Genomic DNA, 26,778 nt, shown 5'->3' with positions numbered 1-26,778 from the left:
TACACGCACCACGGCAGAAATTTTTTAAAAGAACTCTTTTCTTTTTCTTTTCTTTATTCTCTCTCTTCATTTATTCTATAGAAACTCAGTATGACTGAACTTTCATTAATGTACATTTGTTATGGTTTTCGCCGAACATTTACTTTGATATTGCTATCCCTGTGAAACCCACTGAAATTTCTGTGAACATTTGAAAACCTGATGGTTTAAAAAAGTTTTTCCAATTTTTACCTTGTAATTTTAAACTCTTCTAAAACCCCGCTCGTTATATATATATATATATATATATATATATATATATATTTTAACCATTGATAATCAAAAAATTGTTGGAACTAGTTTTGTCTGTGAATAAATCTACTTAAGAACAGATCCAGAAGCATTTTCAAACCCCATAACAAATTCTCCTATACATACATACATACATACATACATATATATATATATATATATTATGATCCCGTTTAGCTATAGTGATAGTAACAACCATCGTGTTAGCATTCAATATACTATATGCTTTATAGTAATCCATTTGGTCAGTCAGTACAGAATATAATACCAATGAATAAATGAACGACAAAAAAGGAGACAAAACAGGAGTTACATAATATAGTACGGTATATTTAGCACTTCACATTCTAGAATTTCAGCATGTTTTCTTAAACTCCCACAAAAGAAAATATTTTATAAATGTACAGCAGACAGATTCCATGGTGTGTCGATGTGATAATATGAGAGAAAATGCAAAATGAATTCAAAGTTGAACTAAAAGAAAATATATTCCTTTTGTTTTTTTATATATGGCACCATCGTTGTATGAATTATATAAAACATTAATGTTCAAATGCAAGATACGATAAATGATTGGCGAATACCATTATAATATATAGTTTCGAAGCCCACTTTTCAGATATATTGCCATCAAGGTTCCATCAAACCATTTTTCAGAACAATGAAAGTAAAATGTAGTTGTTTCCCTTACTGCGTTGCATTGTATCATGTAAGTAAAAGTCAGTATGTGGAACGTTCGAACACGAGTTACAAATTAACAATGAATCAATCGATTTTGTCTTCAATATTTTTAAAAGTAAAATATCAAGGGCGGACGAATTTTGAAACTGAAATTCTCCGATACATTTTGTCGTCGGATGCATTCTACGTTTATTTCCATCGTGAAAGTTTCTTGTTTTACCACAATATCAGCTCTTCCAGTTGTCCAAATCTTCAAATGTTTGCGGTAAATCTCTATTTTTTGTTTCTGGTAATAACAGCAACAGTAATCCCGCTATCACTGCCAAAAGGCCGAAGATACTTAGAGGAAGCCATTTGACATAGGATGATAGTTGAAGTATGAAAGGTCCGCTTATGCTACCGATACGGGCAAAAAACGAAGCTAAACCTAATCCGTTGGCTCTGAAAAAAAACACAGAATAATTAACATTATTATAGAGATATTTTTAGTAGGATTCGATTATCTTTCATATATTTTAATAATTCAGTCACATAAAGAGAAATGAAGATAAATACAAGGAATAATGCTAAGGCTGTTGGACATAATAATGTGCGACAACGTTGCTGAGAAATCCATCAATACAAATAGCTTGACACTGGAATATTATTAAACGTTAATTATTCACACATATATCCTATTTGTACTTAGTATCTTTATTGTTGTTTTAAGCCATTAGAATGACCAGTAAAGTAGCATACGCACCCATACATACATATACAGACATATATAAATACATTTAGATTAACAGGTATACTTATCCATTCTCACATATACACACAAGATTAACAAACTTATATATGCGTTTATTAGATTCATACACATCCATACAAACTCATATAAACACACATAAACATCTGCATACACATACATGCATATGCATAATGGCTTAAAGTAACAAAAAAGATTGAATATGCTGATAGGATATAATTTTTTCTTTTATATATATACTAATTGATGTACCCGGTAATCCCTGCGAAAGCGGGGTTTATCTCTTGGTTCCGTTCTCATACTTATTTCGCTAATCCAATAATAACAATACAAGTATGTAGCCCTTAAAACGGTTATTGTGCATTTACGGAGAATATCTAACTGTCTTACACAGGATCTTGTTCCTAGGAATTCCCAATAAGTTATGAATACCCAAGTTGTGAAGTCAGTTATGTAATAACATGAAATTAGTTACCCGATAGTAAGAATTCAAATAAAGTAGCCCCGAAAAGGGACTTAATACATTCGCAGAGTATATAGAACTTAGGATGAAATGTTAATAAGGTATGTATACTAAATTCGTGAAGCATGTTACGTAATAACAGGCTAATGAGATATGAGACAATAATAATTCAAAGTAAATAACTCTGAAAAGGGCTTTTGTGCATTCTCAGAGAATAGTAGCCTCAGAGGCGCTAATGTTGGTATATTCGTGAATAAGTCACTAACTAATAAGTGGAGCTATTGTTTAGGAAAATACTATTTACTTGTTTAAGCGATTTAGTGGATAAATTACGAAAATCACAGTTCAAGTACTAAGAAATAAGCATACTCAATTTGATTTATACCAAATAATTTAGGAAGATGTATGGGTCATTTCCCTTGGCTATATTTGGGATCCCGAATGGATTATTTAAAATCTTTAAAATAAAATATATCACTTATAAGTAATAGATATAAGGACCACTTCCAGGGGCGTTTGTCACTAGGTTTCCAGACGTGAGTTCCACTCAAGTGTCAAGTTTCATAAAAGTCGCTAAAATGAAGTACTAGGATTTAACTAACAAACCCACAAACAAACCCACCCGAAGACAGAATTTTCCACACATGTAGTATATATATATATATATATATATTTATATATATATATATATATATATATATATATATATATATATATATGTGTATGTATGTATGTATGTATGTATGTATGTATGTATGTATGTATGTATAGATAGATAGATAGATAGATAGATAGATAGATAGAGAGATAGATAGAGAGAGAGAGAAAGGGAGAGAGAGAGAAACAAAGAGGAGAGAGAGAGAAACAAAGAGGAGAGAGATGGTGAAAAGTTAAATTCCTGGTAAAACAGGTAAAACACGGCACCATATTGAGTTTCTAAAAAGAGTGAGATGACAAAACACGCCGTTACATTTCAGTGTCGTGAGAGGTTAAGAGATACAGTGGGTTTGCAAAGACACACAACAATTCTGAAACATTATCTTTTCTCATTTTTCCACAAAAAAATTTCAACAACATTTACCTCACAACTGTTGGAAATAATTCTGCTGATAAGAGATAAATTGAACCATATGCCGAGGCGATTCCAAACTTTCCGAGAACGACCAGGATCAGAGGAAACCAGAATGAACCTTAAATACAATAAAATAGAAGCTTAGATAATGCAATATACAAGGTGCATTCCAGAGGTTTTGAGACTTTTTAGGTGAGACATTTATTAATCTCAAAGTACAAACCGCTAATCTCCATCAAAGTAACATCCTCTGACTTCGATGTATCTCTTGTATTGCTTCTGCCACTTTCTGAAGACCCAATGGGAGACATCCAAATGGAAGGTGTCCAGGACCCTTGCAACAACCTTCCATTCAATGTCTTCAAAACGGCTGTTCCTGAGGTTCTTCCTCAGTTTGAGCAACTACCAAAAGTCACAGGAAGAAATATCTTGGCTGTAGACTGCGTGAGGGACGATTCTGATGCCCATCTTTGTCAATTAGTTCATTAACAGACTGAAATTGTGACTAGCAGTTTTTAGCAGGGGCTTTTCAAACTACTGTTATGGCCGTCCCCTTTAATTTCGAATAAAATTCGGCAAGTTAGCTTATTAGGTGTATAATAATAATGATTACTAAAAGTACAGTAAATTTGGACAGTTATAACTTCCTCTCCTGAAAATGTCTCGGACCTTCTGGATGCACATCGTATCTCTATCATTTATAACATACACCGTTTACTACTCATTCTGGAATCCGTAGTTCCACATTTGAGTCGCATTATCTAATATTATAATGTGTCTTTTGGCACCTAACCAAAATTTGTAAAACAAATATAATTGTTGGCTATAAAGATCGAAGGGTTTCAAATGTTCATACCTTATATAATACAAATCAATTAAATATTAGTTTAATTAAAGACGAATATTTTGAGGATCTTTTGCAGCATTACCGGAAAGAAATATTCAGTTCAAGATTTTTAGGACGAAAAAAAATGATGGATCATGATTTTACAAAGTTATCATTTTGTTCGTCCCATTGTCCAAAATTTAACGTTTAAATCATTCAGCATATGAATAATGTTATTAAATCAAATGAATAATTATTGCTTAATAAAAATAATAAAGATACAACAGTTGACCAATGAACTGACAGAAGATAAAACATCACTGCGTTACTGATTGTATGTTGGTGATTGCGCAGGAAATGTATGCAATCACGTGGTATATTTTAATCTAGTAACATTATGGTGAATACATTCTGTGATTCGATACGAAACTTTCTCTGCAATAGTCTTTACGATTTAATATACTTGCATTTTAAGCTTATTTTGATAAGATATGATACTGGTTTCAAATGTATATAAAATATAAAATATGCGATGTACATTACCTTTGGTTACAAAATTTGACACGATGCAATTTAATCCACTGAACATCAGAAAGAAACAAATGGGCCTCCGGTGATCAAAACGTTTAAACAAGCAGAAAGAAGTTAAATGAGAAGGAAATTCCACGAATGCCAACAACAGGAAGTTTACATAGCGGTTTCCAGCCATGTCCACGGAATGAAGAGTCACTCCATAATATAACATACTGGCGACCAACCTGTAAAAGAATATCTTACAAATCATGTGACCAAATTTATGTTATTTACACCTGTATTGCAACTTTTGCATTAGCATTAAAATATCAGAAAATATTTCAAACATATCTCTAAGTGAAACGCTGGTATGTATGTATGTATGTATGTATGTATGTATGTAGGTAGGTAGGTAGGTATATTTATATACCTACACTATGTATCTATAACGATTCGACATACTGTAAACGAAGACTATATCAGAGATGTCCACCTTATCATAGTCTTCACTAAACAATAGTACAAACTTTTATACCTCCATCTACCTGATAATCCGCAGGTGTATTTATAAAATCTTTGACACCGTTAATGAGATTCGCAGCTATTCCCCTCATCGTGTTGCTTGTCGTTATCCATACTCTGTAGAAAATCAGTGGTAATAACAGCTATTCCCCCAGTGCAAGACGCTCTTTTCTTGCACATAATGATTCCGGATTGCAATAAGCATCGAACAACCCATGGATTCATCAGAATGTACAGTTAACAATACAATTACAATGGCCAACGCCTCTCTTATCCTGTTATTGTCTTTCAAATCATTTATAACCTCCCGCTCCCTAACACTGTTTATTCTAAAATAAATTCTAGATCCCCTCAAACATTTATAGTAATATTATTACAAAAAGCATTCAAAGAGACATGTAAAATATTAAGAGATCTTACCAGCTAAAACAAACATTCACAGTGGTAATTGCAAGCCGCGGTGTTCTAAATAGATCAATAAAAGTATAATTCTTTTGAGATAAGACTTTCTTCTCGGGTATATTTTCATGAAAACTGTTCTTTAATGACAATTCTTCCTCGTTATTTGGAAAACCTTTTAATAAATCCTGACATTGTTTTTTATTTTTCTTCATTATTTTTTGAAAAAGTGCTTTTGCTTCAGTAAAACGTTTTCTTCCAATAAGCCATCTTGGAGATTCGGGGAGAAATCTGAAAATGATCGATAAAAAAGACGAGCTCGAAAAATAATTTGCTTGTAAGATATTAGGCATGAAGATCATAGCTTTGGACATAGTAACCATACACATGCACCACACACACACACACACACACACACACACACACCACACACACACATACTCACACACACTCACACATTATACATATTTATGTATGTATGTTCTCTTTCTAGTTTAGAGTTAATTTTAACTGGCCACCTACTTCACAGCAAGTTTGTAAAGGGAAGCATCTTATTTTGTTTATCCCCCTTTAAATTTTAAGTTCTTATAGATACCATGATCATTTGTAGCGTATGAATTAAGGATTCGTGTTGTATGAATGTATGTATGTGTGCATGTATGAATGTATGCATGCATGTATGTATGTATGTATGTATGTATGTATGTATGTATGTATGTATGTATGTATGTATGTATGTATGTATGTATGTATGTAATTTCCGTGTCCGTTTCGACGATGAGTATACAGTTGTTAGGTCAACAGAAATATCTACTCTCTTGCAAAAGTCAGGTGTAATCTAAATGAAAGATAGAATTAGCATAAGATGAGGAACAAAGCTAATGTTTAGAATTTTAGAGACAATCTGTTGGGTGGACTTCCACACAGTCTTCATGTATCACACTGCAATCACAAATCTTTGGTAAAAGCGAAGTTCTGGTAAAATCACCGGAAGATATCATACAGTGGGATTAAACATTGGCCCTTATGCTTGCGATCTGGACAAAAAGTACTCAAAGCATTATGTAGAATATATTGTCATATTTATTCGACTGATTCCTTCAACTGCAGATTCAGATTCGACGAATGGTCAACATATTAAAGAAGTATTCTTGACTATGATGAAAATCATGCATTAATTCAAGATGGTACCAAGACAGCTATTTTATTGGTTAATAGAAACTGTGTGACTCACACTTAGTAGCATGTAATCTACAGCTGAAAAGAGTATATGTCCTTTACAAGAAGATCACTTTTTCACTTAAAGGTAAAAACCAATATTTAGCTTAACATTGTATTTGGTTTTCTGTGTCAGGTTTCTTGACACACTCTGCTTCACACAGTACACATGACATATTTTTTCTGAAAAAAGTGACTACCATACTTGACTCTGTCAGCAGGAGTCAAAATCTATTTTAAACTTCTGATTTCTTTCACGTGTCAAATTTCTTCTTCGTCCGGCTATAAACTCTATGTTTACATATTCTTCAATTCAAATTTTACTAAGACAGGAATACGTTTTAAGGTATGAATTTTTATTTCTTTTTTCTGGAGCTACAATGAAACACTTTCTCCTCTCCTATTCAAGATTGGGTCGTTTTGAATAAGAATTGTCTAGATACATATGAAGTACATCACTATGTATCCTTTAAATAAAAAAAGAAACTGCCAAAAGAAATAGTTACAGAGCAATGTACAATCGGTAGCGCGAATAATAAAGACGTGCATCGAGTTAACGGGAATATATTTAAAATTATATTAAAACAACACACTCATTCGTTTAGATATGTTAATTAGTGTTATTTCAGGTCTATTTCGAAATACATTTAGTTAGAAACAGAAAGAGGAGGAACAAACAATTCCACGATTAAAATATTGTCGCAAATGTCAATACATACAACGGCCGAACTAAACAAGAAAAGAGTGATGCATTTGTTATCGGCCAATGTTGATGAAAAATATTGCAATGTTAGAAATTTACTCTAATAATTGAAATTATAAGCTTTTGTACACTAGTATATGTAATATATATAGTATGAGCCGTAGAATGGAAAATACAGGAGAATAAATTTAACGAATATAATAAATCCCTCGCCATATCGCGGTTCAGTTATCGCGCACTCAGTACATCGCGGATTTGTCTGGCTAATATATGTAAATTTATATCGCGGACTCCTCGGTATATTGTGGGTTTTGCGGCCGGTAGGTTATTATATATATTTTTTTTAGATTTTAATTATTTCTGTGATAAAATAAACATTTTCACGCCTAAAAATTAATAAATCAATATATTAATAAATAAAAATAGAGTACAGTAATGTACTGCATAACACATTAATTAAAATATATGAAAAGAAAATACGCAGGGTACCGCAGATGAGTAAACAAAGAATCCCACATACTGTACGGAAAACGAAACTCGGAAGGCGAGTGATTGGTGATTTTTTGCTTTTATAATAAAATAAATAAATGCAAATTATGAAAATGATAAGAGGCGCAGGAGTGGCTGTGTGGTAAATAGCTTGCTTACCAACCACATGGTTCCAGGTTCAGTCCCAATGCGTGGCAAGTGTCTTCTACTTTATAGCCTCGGGCTGACCAAAGCCTTGTGAGTGGATTTGGTAGACGGAAACTGAAAGAAGCTTGTCGTATATATAAGACAAGATAATAAAAGCTAAGTCAAACCAGCAGAAATACATCTTTCAAATGTAATCAAAAAGGAAGATGAACAAAAAATTAATAAAAGGAAATTGTCGAATTTTAAAACATTTTGTGGAGAAGTGTATAGGCAATACGGGCGTAGTTAAAGAATTCGCATTGCAGCCACGTGGCTTCGAGTTCAATCTCAATGTGCGGCACTTGTTCGGGTCGATTAGGGCCAGATGAGTAAATTTGGTAGATCGAAACTATATGAGAACCCGTTGTTTGTTTGTTGTGTGTGTGTGCGTGTGTGTGTGTGTGTGTGTGTGTGTGTGTGTGTGTGTGTGTGCGTGCGTGTTTGTGTGTGTGTGTGTGTGTGTGTTTTCGTGTGTCTTTATATCTCTGTCCCTGCACCACTTGACAATCCGTGTTGATTCGTTTACGTTGCCTTTATTAAACCTCACTCAGGACTGTACCCTAGCAAGGCTGCAGTCCAATGACTGAAACAAGTAAAAGATTGAAGGTAAAATATAAATGTTGCTTTCTTTAAAAACAAAAATGAAGATAAATTTCAGAGCTTTTCTTTTCTATTTTATTCTTCTGAATTTCTTACCAGAAAATTACTGAAAATATTCTTGATTAGAATCAAAGAACGAACAATAAAATGGCTGAACTAAAATATACTTACATCCAAATGAAAAAACTGATTGCAGGCAGTAGACACACCGTCAATTCTAAGAAATGCCAGTCAGGGATACAATACACCAGCACTGTTACAAATATTGCTGCCACTGGATAGAGACACATATACCCAAAACTAATACGGGTACGTAGTTTTGAGGAAGTAAATTCCAAAGCTGAAAAAGGATCACAAATTGAATATAATTAGTATGTTTAAATAATTAATCTTGTATCTTATACTAGTTTCAGTCATTACACTACCTCCATGCTGGGGCAATCCGTTAAAGAATAGACACCAGCACGTATGTTTTTTGTTTTTAGGATGAGAGCATATATAGGCGTGTTTGTGCGAATGTGGCATAGATATATGTATACGTGGAAATATGTATTATCTAAGTTTTGTGCGATTCTTTTACTCTGTCTTTTAGCCCCCTCATACTTTCTTCCTCTTTTCTTTTTCTCGCTCCCCCTCTCGCACATTTCTTGGCTCTCTCTTCAATCCCTACTTTTCCTCCTCTTTTATCTCCCTTGTACCTTTCTCTTTGTCCCTTTGGTTTTCCCCTCTTTTTCCCGTTCTTTACCTATTCCTTCAATCTCTCTGCTCCTTCCACGTGACTGGTGTTCGGCCAATCATGATCTTTCTTAGCTTGATTGCCGACCGCCAATATCTCTCTACTCCATCTGCCTCAAGGCTTTCACTCTATACACGCCTGCTCAATTTCATTCGTCCTCATTAGTCGAAAGACACCTGTTGTTATATTCTTGTTGCTTCTATTTGTAATTGTGCAACATGTCCTCTGTTTTTTATCTTTGTTATCGTACGCATTCTCTTGCTTTCTTACAAAAAAGTCTAATGCTCTTGGCTTAGACTTTGGTGGGGAGGGGGCAACCAGATTTGAACAGTCTTAAGTGTAACTGCCCGAAACTGTAAGGACAATCTGGAAACTTGACAGATAAAAGAAGGCCACAAATGACACGTCCTTTTTATAGTTCCTGTCCCTCTATTTGTTGCATGTATATGTCGGTGTGTGCGAGAATATACTTCTTTCTGCAATGCATAACACTTCGCTTTTCTAATGAATGTCGTGTACGAAAACTGTAGGTGAGCTTTACATCTATTTTTTACTATCAATTAAGAAAAAAAGCAGACCGATCTGTTTAGATGGCCTGCAGACTCCTGGCGATGACTGGCTATTATTGTTAAGTACAAAGAATGAAATGCTTTCCCTGTTTAGTTATTTATATCTATATTTTTTGTTATTTGTATATAATATTTGTTTTCTTCATTTACTCATTTTATTGACTGGCTAAATTGCACTTGTGACTAACGATATAGTGGTGTTTGTTTATGTATTTTCATTGAGCTTGGGTATATATTCTGTGGAATATGGCTTAATCTAGCAAACATCTTGCTTTCATATCTGAGAAGTCTTCATTTGACAACGTTGCTAAAATAATGCTGTTGCAGAGGAATGTGCTTAACATGTTATATAAGAATAGTTCAGCAATTATCTGCTGGTAAATTACAAATAAAACAATTGTATCATTATGCAATAAACCGTGTCTGCGCAATTCCATATCTCCTATTTACACATTTTACCCCCACCCCACATATATGTATGTGTGGTGTATATATATATATATATATATATATATATATATATATATATACATACATCTACACACACATCAACACACACACACACACACTATATATATATATATATATATATATATATATATATATATATATATATATATATAATATATATATGTATATATATATATATATATATATATATGTACATATATTATATATATATATATATATATATATATATATATATATATATATATATATATATACAGAATGTCCCAAAATTAAGGCAATCGATTCTTTTCAATTTTACCAAAGTAAAATATTGTTACATTTCGGGTCCGGGAATTGCAATGCAATGGTGAAGGAAGCACAATTGTGACACTACCATATTTACTCGGTATATCCACCTCTGCCTGTAATCACAGCCTTAACTCTAGGTGTGAATGCTTCACACGCGGAAGGCAGCTGTTTTTGCGGAATCGAAACCCATTCCTGGCGCAGTTTTGCCTTCAGAGCGTCAAGTGAAGTATGAGGACTGCTCAAGACCCTCGTCTTCAAAATGGACCAAACAGAAAAATCCAGCGAGTTAAGATCGGGGTTTCTTGTAACCCATACATCCTTGCATATGAGCGAGGGAATGTTTTTTCTGAATTCAGTGTTGTGTCTGTTTGAAGCGGTGTAATGGTACCGAGTCGTGTGGAGGCTCCAAGGTGCGCCTTGAAAGTGCTCATGGAGCAGTTCGGCTTCGAGAATGTCGCTAATGTATCACTGGGTGTTAATTTGAACACCCGAGGGCACAAAAACAAGAGGATACCATCCAGTAGCTGTCACAGCTGACCAAACTATAACTGACAGTGGACTTTGACGTCGATTCATGTGTCTACCCTCGAAGGGACTGGAGACATTCCAAAGTCGGAATGTTCTGGTGGTTTACTGTCTGTTCGATGTCAAATTTCTTTTTCATTGGTGAATACCAAGTTTGGACAGCGTGCTTTTAGTAACCTGACGCATGATAAGACGAATTCTCTCCAGTCTCATGGAGTTATAAACTTTCGGGAGCTCATGGTGGTGGATCTTCATGAAGATAGGGTGGGGAGAGGCATTGAGATCCTTCTTCAGTTCTCGATACATCGATGTTCGCCTTATTTTTGCTATAGCAGTCAGTTTTCTGACGAGGATTTCGCCGTATCTTTTCTCTGGTACTTTTGATGAGCGGAGGGATCCGCGAATTTCTTTTCGGCCACGTCCAGGTCGATCAGCGGTGAAACAAGTCTCTTGAAATTTCCTCAAAATTTTCCAGACGGTTGTTCCGTTAATTTTAAGCATTTTTGTTATAGCAGAATTACTTTCGCCTTTTTGTGGAGGGTTGTGATTGTATTTTGGTCTATAGCCATTATCTAATTTATAAATTTGAATTCATTTAGTCTTAAACAAAAAGAATACACACTAAGCTTTTATACTGAAGTGTAATTTTCATATCTTATCACAGCATGGCCCACGGTCTAAGGACTGAAACAAGTAAAAGATAAAAAGATATGTACATATATATATATATATATATATATATATATATATTTGTACGTATGTATTTATTTATGTTTGTATGTATGTATATATATATGTACGTAGGTATGTATACATATGTAGACAGAGAGAGTTACGAAATGGAGTAGGTAAGATCCGGGCTACATGTTTCTTAGCTGGCGGAACCTCAGAAGTGGTAAAACTCCAAGCGAGGTTTATACTGCCGGCTACTTTTCAGGATATCTTGATTAAATTAATGATTACACACACACACACACACACACACATTTGTGTTATGAGAATAACTTACTCAGTGAATATAAAGCAATTGTATTTCCCGTGTAACCACTGGCTTGAATACAGTGCAGCATCATAAGAATTATCAATGATGGTATGAAGATTTTTCCAGTTCCACAGATGACTATACAGGTGTTTGCCAATAAAAATACGCGTATTCGGCCAAATCTGTGAAAGACAGAAATAAAATTTTAAATCTTCAACTATTTATATGAACACGGAATACATTTCTCGCTCTCTCTCTCTCTTTCTCTCTCTCTTTCTCTCTCTCTTTCTCTCTCTCTTTCTCTCTCTCTTTCTCTTTCTCTCTCTCTCTGTCTCTCGCTCTCTCACACACACACACACATACGCATTTATTCATTTATTTACTTATTTTATGCAATGCATACAGCGATTGCCGCGTGGAAGACATAAATTGGCATTCAGAATGACTCGAAGACATTCAACCTCGCTTGATCATTTATTTTTAATGTGGTGTCAAAGTTTCCGTCGCTCGAAACCGTGTCCTTTTCAATGACTAAAATGTTTGCAGCAACTCAAAATTCTTGTAAATACCGCAATATATATTGCTCGGAATATTTTTCTTGCTTCTGTTTGGATAGGGCTATCGTTCTGGTTGAGTGGACATAGCTGGTCGGTTTTACCGATTTTTAGAAACAGCTGTCTTTCGTATTTTCCTTCTTTCTTCCTCTCTTCAAAAAAAGAAAGAGAGAAGTAATTTTGACAACTATAACAGTTGATTCTTACTGTTTCCCCTCTCTTCTTTCTCTCTCTCTCTCCTTTCCCCTCTCTTTCTTCTTGACCTCTCCTTCTCTTCTTTATTTTCTCTTCTCTGTCTGTCTTTCACTCTTTCCCCCCTCTTCTTTCCAAATCCTTTGTTTCTTTCCCAACTAGCTGCACTAGTTCTATTTCCCTTTCATACGACATAAAATGCCTCTCCATCAAACCAATTGTTGACCCCGGTTCACTGTAACTTAATGCAATAAAGTGTTCTCTGATGGCCCGTACTGCTTAAGCCCCCTGATGCTCTTGATGCTCTTGAAACATTCCATAACAACCATTCCGAGCAACCATAACGCAGAAACGTACGTAGGAACTAATGATATAAATATGTTTCTATATTACTTTTGCTCTGCTTTCACAACTAGTTGTACTACTTAGTATAGAAGTTACTTAATAATTGTACTGGAAGCAGACTGAATGCTAATAGAATACGCGAATCTCTAAACATCACGGTAGCAATCGTGCATCTATTTCTTCAAATAAGATTATATATAAGGTACCACGCAGTGAAACGGAACCTGGAATCATGTGGTTTGGAAGCAATCTTCTTACCACACAGCTGATTAAAAAGAAGAACGGGAAAAATACAAGGAAATACAAGGGCGTAGCACATGCAAAGTGTTAATAAGACGCTCAGAGATGGAAAGAGTGGTTGTTTTACAGGTGACGTAGGAAAGAACAAAAGAAAAGGAAGAAGGAGAAAATATCGCCACCAGTCCACGTGTAGTTACATTTTTGAAATGACCGGAAGTATGTGCTTTCTGAGACACGAGAGTGTGAAGAATGGTTGGTATCTGTGTATACACGCGCGCGTGTGTGGGGGTTGCATGTTTGTGTGTGTATGTGATAATGTATTTGTGTATGGTAGTGTGTTTGTGTGAGTATGGCAGTAACTGAATATGTGTGTGTGCGTGGTAGCGTGTGTGAGTGTGGTGGTAAATGTGTGTGTGTGTCTGTAATTGTGCGGTGTGCGGTATTAATTGTTTACATATGTTTGTGGTGTGTGAGTGATCAGTGTGTGTGTGTGTTAATGTAATAGTGAGAGATCAGCAGCTATAGTGACAGGTGTGTGTTTGAGTGGTTGTGGCAGTGTGTGTATGTGTGCTTTTGCCCGTGTGCGTAGATGGAATTGTCAGTAGCGAATCAGGGACAGTTTGAAGGGTATCTGAGAGGCAGTTAGAAGAATCTGAAGGGTGTGTGAATGGGTGGGCATGGACACGTGTACGTAGATGGAATGGGAATGTGCGTATGTGTGAAAATATGCATGGGTGCGTATGTGTGTCTCGCACTCGGTATCACTTTGTCTATATCTCTCACTGTATATGTATGTATGTTCCTGTGTGCCTGTTGGGATGTGTGCGTACGTGCGAGTGAGTGAGTGTGCAAGTGTATGTATGTGTGGGTGTATATGTGCGTTCCTGTGTGTGTGCGTTCATGTATGTATGTATATGTGTGCGTGTATGTAACTATGTGTGTGTAGAGGTATATGTACGTTCATGTGTGTGCCGGCGTGGGTGTGTGTATGTGCGTGCGTGTGAGGGAGAGAGGGGTGAGGTGGGCTGTGGGTACGTTGTCTGACGAGTATGTGAATGGGTGGGCGTGGCTGTGTAAATGGGTGAGAGTGGCTGCGCGTATGTACGTGTGTGAGAGGGAGAGAGGGGTGAGGTGGCGTGTTGGTGCGTTGTCTGAAGGGTGTGTGAATGGGTGAGGGTGCTTGTGTGTGTGTGTTGGCATGTCTGCGTGGACGGGTGGTAATGTGTGTATGTGTGTGTGTGTACCCATGTATGTGTGTACGTGCACGTGTATGGGTGTGTGCGTGTGTGTGTGCCTGTGTGCATGGACGGAGTGAGAAAGTGTGCATGTGTGTGCACATGTATGGATGTGTGTGTATCTATCTTTGCGTGTCACTCTGTCGCGCTCTCTCTCAATAAATGTGTGTGTGTGTGTATTTATCTCTATGTTACTCTGTTGCGCGTGTGTGTGTGGAAGTGTATGTAGGTGCGTGTATATGTCTGTATATCTGTGTATGTGTGTGCGTTTGTGTGTGTTTTGTGTGTGGAGGTCTGTGTGTTTGAACAGTTTGTGTGGAGGTATGTGTGCGTTCGTGTGTATGTGTATGTGCGTGTGTGCTATGTGTGTGTGCGTGTGTGCGTATGTGTGTGTGCGTGCGTGAGAGGAAGATGGGTGGTGGTATGTGGTGCTTCGTATAGGAATATGTGATACAAAAATTAATACAAACAAGAAATAGTGCAAATAATAGAAATAATAAGTAGAAATTGGTAAAATAAAACCATAAAGGAAAAAGATTATATGAACAGATCAGTGATGTGTGTGTGTGTGTGTGTGTGTGTGTGTGTGTGTGTAAGTGTGTATGCGTAAGTGTGTGTGTAAGATTGTGTGTGTAAGTGTGTGTGTGTTTAAGTGTGTTATTGTAGGTGTGTGCATGTGTGTGTAAGTGTGTGCATGTGTGTGTAAGTGTGTGCATGTGTGTGTAAGTGTGTGCATGTGTGTGTAAGTGTGTGCCTGTGTGTGTAAGTGTGTGCAAGTGTGTGTGTGTGTGTGTGTCAACCACCACCGTTTGACAACCGGATTTGGTGCGTTTACGTCCCCGTAACTTGGCGGTTCGGTAAAAGAGACCGATATTATAAGCATTAGGCTTTAAAATAATTAGAAAGTGCTGAAGTTGATTCATTTGACTAAAATTCTTCAAGGCATTGCCCCAGCATGGCCGCAATCAAATGAATGAAACAAGGAAGAAGAAATTTTTTAATTAAAATAAACCATAAAAAAAAGTATATGATAATAAGATGATGAAAGACACGTTACCTGTCAGATAAAACACCAAATATAATTGCTCCTAGAAGACTACCAGCGAAATAAACGGACTGCAAGGTGGATCTTAACCATTTTCTTTCACACACCAAATCAAACTGTGAGAAGAAACAAATTAAAATAGATGCAATTAAATGGTTTATGTTAAAATATAAGATACTGAAATTAAACCTCAAGTGTTTTACAGTAATTAATTGATTTACAGCAATTAGTTGATTGGGTTACTCACCTCACTTACAATTGTAGAAAAATCTTCTGTCAGGAATTTCCGTCCATAAGAACACTGTAGTTTAGATGAATTACTTGATGGTGTTGTATAATATGTCCCAGTGAAACTATTGTTATATACAGAACATTGACTGTCGCCGTCTGGTTGAAGCATTTGTAAATATTCATTCTCTGTAAGATTTGCAGGAATTAACGAAGCATTAAAGTTTGGTGGGTAGCATAAGAAGGGAACATTTGCACTGATAAAAGCTAAATTCATTGCTGGCATTATTGTCAAAGTTCCCACAATAATAATATAAGTGTACAACCAGCGCTGGTAGGGTCCAAATGTGCCACATTGTTCGATAAGCTTTGTAATATCGTTATCAGATAAAGCTGAAATTGGAAAACAATTTGTATGATAAAAATTATACAATATGTGTTGTAATCTCTACAAAAGTAAATGGTATGTTTCGGATTAATAACTATTTCAAATATCAAAATGAAAATGTTCAGTTGAAAGACTGGTCTGATATGTAAAACTCTTCAGGTGATTAGCTCTCATTCTGTATGCTATTTATGGAACTACCTTGTGTCAGGTAGAATGTAAATGTGTCAAGTAAATGTCTTAGTAACCACGGTAATTTACAAAAGTAATCTGTAATATATTAAAAATGAACTTCAATCTGGCTTGCTAGCTTGCTTGCTTGCTTGCAATGTTTCACAGCCAAACTGGCACATAATAGGAAAATACATTCAAAGTATAGGGCCGCTGAAGTGTGAATACAAACAGTATAAAGCAAGTCTCGCGTAAATCGGACCAGTGGTTTTTGAAATATTCGTGGTTTAGTGGTATAAATACCCAAAACGGTGCGTGCATAATGGGAAAATACTCCGAAAATAAATTAACCCTGATAGGGCAGATATTCTAACCTTTCCATTAGACACATTATGGTGGACAAAATATCTTAAAGTGAAAATGTAATCTCTGTGTGAAATATTTTTTCCATAGGTTTCTTTCGAGGGCATTCAAAGTATCTCACCTCCCAAAATTTGGCTGCTATTTCTAGCATGTTTGCTACCACGTAACAGTTATTTCCAATAAAGGACCCAAAACACCTGTTACGTTGTTGCAGGGCGTGCAAAAAGTAGCAGCCAAATGTTTCGTTTTCTGATGAAAGGAGCCATTTATGCGTGAATTCTATGTCAGATTCGTTGAAAGCATGCGAAATAACGTGGAAAAGGGATAAAAAACACGAAACAAAACACCGTTGCTGGGAAACTCAGACTTACCCAGTGAGCTAACGGGTCACGGGTAGTCTAATTAATACATATACTTAGTTATTACATGGATGATTTATTATATACAACTTATATTAAGTGGAAATGTGTAAAAGGTTTCTTAATATACTAAGCGTAACTATAAATCTAGTTAGTTACAGAAGTAAATCAACACTGCTGACTGGTATTTTACTAACAATGAAAGTTCAAAGAAAGAAAAATCTATAACATTATTTTCAATATCCAATACAAAGAAATAGTTGGTTATGTATAGTCGATCGTGAGCATCAGGACTTCATAAGTAGGTGTGTAGTTCCTCTCTGTGGAGAGCAGTTGTTCTCAACCATTTTATACCTAAGGACCTCTTTTGATTCCTGTTTTACTTCAGTGGATCCCCATAGCTATTTTGATGTTTAAAAAATTGTATATTTTTATAACTGAATGTTATTAGGAACTGTATAAAAATCAATTGTTGAAATATTTTGCGTATTGCACGAGTATAACCGATTTTATTGTACATAACTTTTAACAATAAAATTTTATATGGGGCCCGCAATGGTCATATGAATCGCGATTGAAAATCATTGCCCGGGAGTAAATAAGGGACCAAACAATGCTTGGATATTATATTTAGTTCTACAGCCTTAATCACTAGTGTCACTTTTATAATTAAATGTGTGAGCACAGGGTACGACACACCATGGTAAATGTAGAAGAGATTTACTGAAGTCATATATGTGTTTTACTCCAGTTTGTGGCTTCTTATTTACCAATATCAATGCAGAGGAGAATATTAATAATTATACGTAATAAATCTTGTGAATTCCTCGCAAAAGATAATGTTAAGATATAACATTCAAATTGGGAATCAAAATATCATCCAGCTATTGAATTTTAAATTCATTTTTATTTTGTTACTAAATGAAGAAAATCACAAAGAATAAACGTATAAATCCACCAGAACAAAGCTAGACACTACATTTCGTAGCTTAATATACTGAGGGACAGGCATGGGATAAGAAGTTTGTTTCCCAACAGTATGGTTCTAGATTCAGTGCCACTGCGTGTCTACTATAGCCTCGGACCGACCAAAGCATTGTGAGTGGATTTGGTAGTCGATAAGACCGTCGTATACATATATTGTATGTATGTATGTATGTATATATGTATGTACATACGTATGTATGCATGTGTATATGTATACAAGGTGTTCGGGCTAAATACGGCGATTATTCATGTTCACTGTTTTTTCAGAAACAGTTTGATATAACAATTTGATATATTGATATATTGTGTCTCCAGTGAAGGTAACGTCATACCGACCCACATCTTTGAGTAAGGTTTTAGGCTCAATTCAGACCGATATGTGGAACTGGTGGAGACCGTGCTCAAACTCTGGCCGGAGAGGGTTGCTGATGGAAGACCACGTTTCAGTTCGAAAAATTCAGCACCTTGTCATACCCTTGAAAAGCTTCAGAAGTTGTTGTCGGAGAAAGGACTTCACAAACCCCAGTTTCTGGCCTCCTAACGCTCCCGATTATAATTCCATAATTTACTATGTATGGGTCAATATAAAAAAAGGGACCAACCGTTCTGCCTGCAACACCAAGGCCGAGCTAATGGTCAAGATCAAAGAGATGTTCGCAAATCTAACCAGCGAGGAACGCATGCGCCAGGTTCTGGAGCCGTTTTGAACCAGTTGTGATAGCCGACGGCGGGTAATTTGAGTTAACTTGTCTCCCAATCATGATTTTGTCAATAGTTCTTTGAATTTTAAAAATACTTTTATTTTTGTATGGGATATTCTTTTCTTTTGCTATTATGAAAAGGGTCAAATTTAGCACGAACACTTTATATATTTGTGAGAAGTTGTGGGGAGTGCGGAATGTATATTAGAGGGTTTTGTCTGTGTTTGTCTTTAGCAATGCTTGAAAACTATGCTGGTCAATATAATTTAGCAGTTCGGTAAAATTGAACGATAGAATAAGCACCAAGCTTTAAAAAGTAAGTACTGAGGTCGGTTCGTCTGACTGGAATTCATCAAAGAGTTGTTCCAGTATGACCGCAGCCTAATGACTGAAGCAAGGAAATAATCCTTTCCACTGGAAGCATAAGGCCTCAAATTTTGAGGAACGTATTAAGTCGATATAATCGACCCAAACGCATAACTGGTACTTATTTAATCGTCCCCGTAAGGATGAAAGGCAAAGTCGACCTCGGTGGACCAGAACGTGGCGGCAGACAAAATACCGCTAAGCATTTTGCCCGGCGTGCTAACGGTTCTGCCAGCTCGACGCCTTGAAGCAAGTAAATTAAAGATAAAGACATTTAAAGAATTATTACATTATTTCACGGATGAGTATTACAGTAATTAGTTCATAGAAACGTTTTATCAAATACCAATTTGAATAAATATTTATTTACGTGTAGCCATTTGGTTTTCTAATTTCAGTTGATTTTCTTCTTCTTCAGCCATTTTAAAATAAAGTCTCTGTAGAAATTGCAATTCTTTTTACCTGGAATACTTCAGGCAGAAAAAAACAACAGAAAAGCATCAGATAAATCAGAAAAATATATCAAAGTCTACTCACAGTATGCAGTAATAGTTTATACATTATGGGGTTTTTTATCAAATTAATATTTATTTATTTAAGGAAGGCGGCGAGTTGGCAGATCTTTAGCTCAGCCGGCAAAAATGCTTAGTGCCATTTCATCGGTTTTTACGTTGAGTTCAAATGCCATCGAGGTTGACTATGACTCTCATACTTTCGGGGTTGATTAAATAAGTACCAGTTGAACACTGGAATCAATGTAATCGAATTATCCCTTCCCCTGAACTTACTGGCCTCGTGCCAAAATTTTAAGCCAACATTTTCCAATATCCAATGAGACGGAGTTAGTTTGACTAATCGACACAATTCCAGCACGTTCTGAAAGTAGAACATAAAATATTCAACCATAATAAAATATCGTCATCATTTGTAGTCGAAACACTGAAACACCAATCGCCAGATAACGTAATTAAACCATCCCAGTACCTATTATCTGCTGCATCATATAAAATAAATAATTGGATAAAGAGCAAATGTGAAAACAAAATTATAAAACTATGTTGTCAAAATTTACGTTCCTTTGTTGTTAGGACGTTCACCAATTTTTGACGCAGACGTGGGCGGTACGGTAAAAAGAAAATCTGCTTCTCAACCACACAGTTCCAGGTTTAGCCTCATTGCACTGCACCTTACGCGAGTTTCTTCTAATATAGCGTTATGTATAAAACATAAAAGGTAAAAATTAAGATTAGGCAAACCACTATCAACACATATGTGTGCAGATTTGATCAAGATAAAATTCGTCCAAAATTAAGACATATATTCATATATCGAACATAGAAAAATATAGGAATATCAAAAATGTATATAGATATATAAGTATATGAATATGAGTGTAGAAAGACAGTGATAATAGCAAAAGTGACCCATTTGGCACCGTGCATTCGTCGCGTCGCAATGAGTGCGATATACGGCTGCCTCCGATCGAATACAGATAAGAACGTTTTTTTTAAAGATTTGAAAAGATAGGGAAAAGTTAATAACAGGTTTCTAATAAGGTTTCATGTTACAATTTTAGATTATGATATTCCGGCGGCCTTTTCTGGGGTTCATTCTTCCGGGTAATTAATGAATCTTGAAATCCATATTCGGAGAATGTATCCTTCGTCAGGGTAGAAAAAGTGATATCCACGGAAGATATGCATTCAGAGCATTGCCCAGGTGGGAGGCAATCGCAAAATTATATTGAAGAATAGGTATATACATACATATACACTCACACACACACACACACACACACACACTCATATATATATGCAAATAATGGAGGTCTTTATGAGGGCTGATGTTATTAAAAACTTATTGAAATTTATATTTTACAGATAATAAGATATTAAGTAGAAATTACTGAGGCTAATTATTGAGTACATCCTGTATTATAGAATTTCATGAAAGCAGAGTAATATCTATAATTAGACGAAAACTTATTTAATACACTACAATTATATGGGCGAAGGATAGTGTAGGATTTTTATATGTACATTCTACATTTACCCATAATCGTATTGTAACGAGGGACCTCATTTATAATAGACTAAGATAGTGTGTAATTAATATTTTCTAATTTTAGATCATATATAGAGACCTAGCTAGTGTCGCTGAATTTTTGTATTTTAGCTTACTGAAAGAATTTAAATATGTTCTATACATGTGTGTATATATATATATATATATATATATATATATATATATATATATATATATATATATATATATATATATATATATATATATATATATATATAGATAGATAGATAGATAGATAGATAGATAGATAGATAGATAGATAGATAGATAGATAGATAGATAGAGAGCTAGAAAGATAGATGGAAAGATTGATAGATAGATAGATAGATAGATAGATAGATAGATAGATAGATAGATAGATAGATAGATAGATAGATAGATAGACAAACAGACAAAGAAATAGATTAAATAGAGTGATACTATTGATAATCCAAAAATTTATTTATATTATAATATTACATGATATATGATGAATATAATATAGCATAACATAATATTATATAACAAACAATGAATATAAAAGGCCAACAAATTATTTCGGCATATATATATATATATATATATATACAATCCAGCTGTCCTTTCCACGAAATTTCGTCTATCTCTAATCCATGACCTTGAAGTGACTTTGTATATAAGAGAACTGTTATTATGTATGTATATCAGAAAACATATATATATATATATACTCTTTACTCTTACTCTTTTACTTGTTTCAGTCATTTGACTGCGACCATGCTGGAGCACCGCCTTTAATCGAGCAACTCGACCCCAGGACTTATTTTAAGCCCAGTACTTATTCTATCGGTCTCTTTTGCCGAACCGCTAGGTAACGGGGACATAAACACACCAGCATCGGTTGTCAAGCAATGTTAGGGGGACAAACACAGACACACAAATACACACATGCATATATATATATATATATATATATATATATATATATATATACATATATACGACGGGCTTCTTTCAGTTTCCGTCTACCAAATCCACTCACAAGGCTTTGGTCGGCCCGAGGCTATAGTAGAAGACAATTGCCCAAGGTGCCACGCAGTGGGACTGAACCCGAAACTATGTGGCTGGTAAACAAGCTACTTACCACACAGCCACTCCTGCAACACACAACGTTGCAGGAATCAGAGCTGAGACGATGTATATATATATATATATATATATATATATATATATATATATATATATATATATATATATATATATATATGTCGATACAATTGCTGGTCATGAACCCAAATTTGATACTGGTATTTCATTCGTCACATTCAATCAAATTTACAGTGTTTAATTCAAAGCAAGGCAATACGAATAAACTTGGTAAACGGAAACTGTGTAGAATCCCGTCGTATATATACATATATAAATATATATATCTAATAAATCCAAACCATCGCTTAATAAAACTAATTGTCAGTGCTTCTTCCTAAACTGCCAACAAGTGGCAGCGAACGAATGAATTGTTTTTTGGGTTTTTTTCGCTATTAAATAATGACTGGTAGACTCCAGCAGCCACAGTCAACCAGCTATCACGTGGTACACTCCATCATCCAAAAATATAGAAATAAATATGTAGCAGCTGTTATTCATGCAAAAAAAGTAGGCTCTGGGACACCTCTTGTCAAAATTACACACCCTTCTCATTCATTATATGTACCACCTGACTGCTGGCGAAAAACCACGTCATTCGTTATTCGTGCAGAGAGGCGGTCACACACGCACACAAGTTCTTCAAAATGTTCAAAATGAAAAGAGAGAGCCAGGACAAATTTATGGCAGAAAAGATTCAATTGTTATAATGTTACAAAGCTCTAGGGAAAATAATTCAGCGTGAAGCAGCACAGAGTTTGGGAATTTCAAGAAGTCTGCTCCAGATTTTGCTAATGAATGAGGATGATCTTCGTGCCAAAGAACACGATGGCTGTTCATCAAAGAGAAAGCGCTAACGAGAGGAAAAAGGACCAACAGACAGACCGTGTTCTCTACGATTGGTTTCAATTTCTTCGCTCGAGAAACATCCCCGTCAACGGTGAAATCCTAATGCACAAAGCCAACACCATTGCTCAAGCTGCTGGACATGATTTTTAAGCATCCGAAGGTTGGTTTTACTATTGACATAAAAGACATGAAACCTCTTGTACGGTTCTAATAGGCAAGTTTTGTAGTTCCCTAGTTCACATTTTTCTCTGTAAGTTTTGTAGTTCACTAGTTCACATGTTTCTCTGCAGAGAACACAAACTAAACATTTCATATTTTGCAGGTAATGCAGCTGAAATTGACATCGATGGAGCCCATCAGTTGCGTGAGATAACCATGCAGCTTCTGTAGAAATCTTATCAGACACATGACATCTACAACACCGATGAAACTGGGATCTACTTTCGTGCATTACTAGGGAATACATTCAACGAGAGTTGCAAGAAAACTGTGAGGGGCTTTAAGACGGCAAAGGACCGTGTGACCTTGATAGTGGTCTGCAACATGAATGGGGACAAAGAAGACTTTCTCTTAATCAGAAACGCTGGTTCGCCAAAAATTCCAAAACACACACACACACACACATACATATATATATATATATATATATATATATATATATATATATATATATATATATATATATATAAATATATATATATGTATGTATTTATGTATGTATGTATGTATGTATGTATGTATGTATGTATGTATGTATGTATGTATGTTTGTATGTATATATACAAACATACACACATACACACTCATATCTATTTGTATATATTCGAGTGTATGAATTTGTGTTTGCCATCTCAAATACTGGTATTGGTCTGTTTACTTCTTCGTAACTGAGGGGATTGTCAAAATACCTGATTAAATATAAACCAGGTATAAAAATAAGTACTGGGGTCCATTTGTTCGACTAACCCTTTCAAAACGGTGCCCCAACAAAAAGAAAATGATAAGGAATCAGAAATAATTTTTTAAAATAGAGTAAAATCTTCTCCAAGACTGATATTTGGAAAGAGGCGGGAAAGAAAGTAAGAGATAAATTCACCAGTAGCCGGTATGTGCTGAGCTGTAAAGTAGAAATAGGTTTGACTTGGGATGCAAAAGGACAATGTGTAGCGACCAATAATATTAAGAATGGAATACTGGGAAACATCAACTGCGGACCGTGCAACCAGTGAAATGTAATCAATTGGTCACATGATTTCCGGACGTCCAGCCTTACCACGTCAGCGTATGCTGCGGTCGAGCCTGTTGCTGTGTTAGTTGAGTAAAATGTCGATATTTCTACGCGGAAACGGATAAGAAGCGACAAGCCTGCATCACATTTGTTACACGTAAACGTATAACAAGTATCATACATAACAACCATCGAACCGTGGTGAATGGGAATGTTACATGGAGGATGATGACACCTAACGAAAACATAACCATGAATGAAGCCGTTGTCAAAGTATAGTGAAATTGAAGCTAGCAAGATGTGCGACATAAAACTGAAATTGATATTAATGCTATTATTAATTAGTCCTAATAATTAATAGTAGATTCACTATAATAAAAAAATATCTATTGAGCAATAACATATCCTGCTCTGTTACACACAGCTCTATTTAGAACGAGAGAAATCTCACACGCGCTATTTATTATAGTGCAACTCAACCAGTCCGCTCTCTTACAAAATCAATATTCGGCGATCTAGTAGCAGCAAATCAGATTACATGTTAAACAGTTGTCGCTCCACACAGCACAATCTACGTAGCAAATATAAAACACACAGCGAAAACAAAACACACAGACACACCCAACAAAGGAATTACTAACTCACATTACACATACTTTTCAGCACATAAGAAATACTAAACAGACACTAGAACAAATTTATATAAATGTATATATCTTTATATATATATATATATATATATATATATCTTTATATATCTTTATATATATATATATATATATATATATATATATATCTTTATATATACATATATATATATATATATATATATATATATATATATATATATATATATATATCTTTATATATATATATATATATATATATATATGCGAACACATCTCACCTTCACGGAGATACAGCTCAGCTTGCGGTGTAGTAGTAGCTAGCAGAATATTTTTTTCTACTTTAGGCACAAGGTCCGAAATTTTTGAGGGAGGAGCCCAGGAGATTACAATTACATGGACCTCAGTATGCAACTGGTACTTAATTTATCGACCTTGAAAGGATGAAAGGCAAAGTCGACCTTGGCGGAAGTTGAACTCCGAACGAAAAGACAGACGGAATATCGCTAAGCATTTCGCCCGGCGTGCTAACGTTTCTGCCAGCTCGCAGAATATTACTGAAAACATAAATAATAACAATACACTGTTAATGATCCCATAACATCAAACGATATTAAATAATTTCCACGTTTTGTAAACCAGCAAAGTATAAATAAATAACTAGTGTACATAACACCGTCAAATGAATACAGTATAGTGATCGTGGCATTGACAATACGAACAATAATTTCATATATGTAAACTGTAAACATTTTTGTTTACACTTGCTTTCATTTAAGATAATTATTCCAAACACCTAAATTTCGTTGTTGAGTATTTCTTCTCCTGTACACGCTTCCACTCACACTTTTAAGTAACTGTATGTTCGTGTTAGTGTACGCTCATGTATAGGTGTGTATGCAAATATATGTGAAAAGACAAACGTAACGTTAGACGTTAACGTGTTTACAAAGACACGTTGTCATTAAAGCCATTAATATTTGTTTTTTAAAAAGGAATTTCTACAGAAACAAAGTCATTATATTTACCGATTTGTTCTATTCTACTTTGTAATAAACCATATGAATGTTTTCATCCGGGTCACAGAATAATGATATTTATAGGGTATTTTTCTTTTCTTTTCTTTTTTCCCTGCTGTTTCTCCCACTTGCCTACTCGCAACAACCTCTATCAGCATCGCACAAAATGTTTTGTTTATCGTAATCATTCAACTGAAATAAAAGTGCAAACTGCTGGCTGAGGATTTATTCAGTCCGTCGATAAGTTTGTTGAAGGTGAAATCAATTGAATAGCTGCATGGCCTTGTATATAACAGGTTATGCATGTTATGTAGGTTAGTGTTAACAGCTGTAACTGTGAATGCATCAGACAGCTCAGGTGAAATCAGTATTCAGTGATGCACGACAAAGTTAGTCAAAAACTCACAACCTTTG

At 35.2% G+C, this 26,778-nt stretch overlaps 1 protein-coding gene across 6 annotated transcripts; it reads right to left on the bottom strand.

Moving 5' to 3' along the window:
- Positions 1-753: 753 nt before the first annotated feature.
- LOC115218539 (organic cation transporter protein) lies at positions 754-26,778 on the bottom strand. 6 transcript variants are annotated; one of them, XM_036508283.1, is made up of 11 exons: positions 26,374-26,769; positions 19,819-19,923; positions 16,810-16,885; positions 16,141-16,514; positions 15,910-16,009; positions 12,310-12,468; positions 8,883-9,051; positions 5,537-5,806; positions 4,625-4,839; positions 3,265-3,373; positions 754-1,413 (listed from the first exon to the last, which is right to left on the bottom strand). In XM_036508283.1, exons 2-11 carry the CDS (start codon positions 19,873-19,875, stop codon positions 1,200-1,202), a joined length of 1,743 nt encoding a protein of 580 aa, XP_036364176.1. In that variant the 5' UTR covers positions 19,876-19,923; positions 26,374-26,769; the 3' UTR covers positions 754-1,199. The 6 variants fall into 6 exon arrangements, with proteins under 6 accessions (XP_036364176.1, XP_036364175.1, XP_029644276.1 ...); XM_036508282.1 differs by having other exon boundaries at positions 12,310-12,464; positions 15,906-16,009; positions 26,374-26,766; XM_036508284.1 differs by lacking the exon at positions 754-1,413 and adding an exon at positions 3,056-3,209 and having other exon boundaries at positions 3,258-3,373; positions 12,310-12,464; positions 15,906-16,009; positions 26,374-26,778.

This window comes from Octopus sinensis, linkage group LG13 (assembly GCF_006345805.1).
Source record: "Octopus sinensis linkage group LG13, ASM634580v1, whole genome shotgun sequence".
In the NCBI taxonomy this organism is placed as follows: domain Eukaryota; kingdom Metazoa; phylum Mollusca; class Cephalopoda; order Octopoda; family Octopodidae; genus Octopus; species Octopus sinensis.
This window is presented reverse-complemented; position numbering and strand designations above follow the sequence as displayed.

What these genes read in the sequence shown, in the direction of transcription:
- LOC115218539 (XM_036508283.1), bottom strand. Translation starts at nt 19,875, where the DNA reads ATGGCTGAAGAAGAAGAAAATCAACTGAAATTAGAAAACCAAATGGCT. An exon ending in AATTGCTTTATATTCACTGA is followed by an intron (nt 9,052 to 12,309) that starts GTAAGTTATTCT and finishes ATCCTTTTTCAG; the next exon opens with CTTTGGAATTTACTTCCTCA. An exon ending in GTGAATGTTTGTTTTAGCTG is followed by an intron (nt 4,840 to 5,536) that starts GTAAGATCTCTT and finishes ATTCTTTTACAG; the next exon opens with GTTGGTCGCCAGTATGTTAT.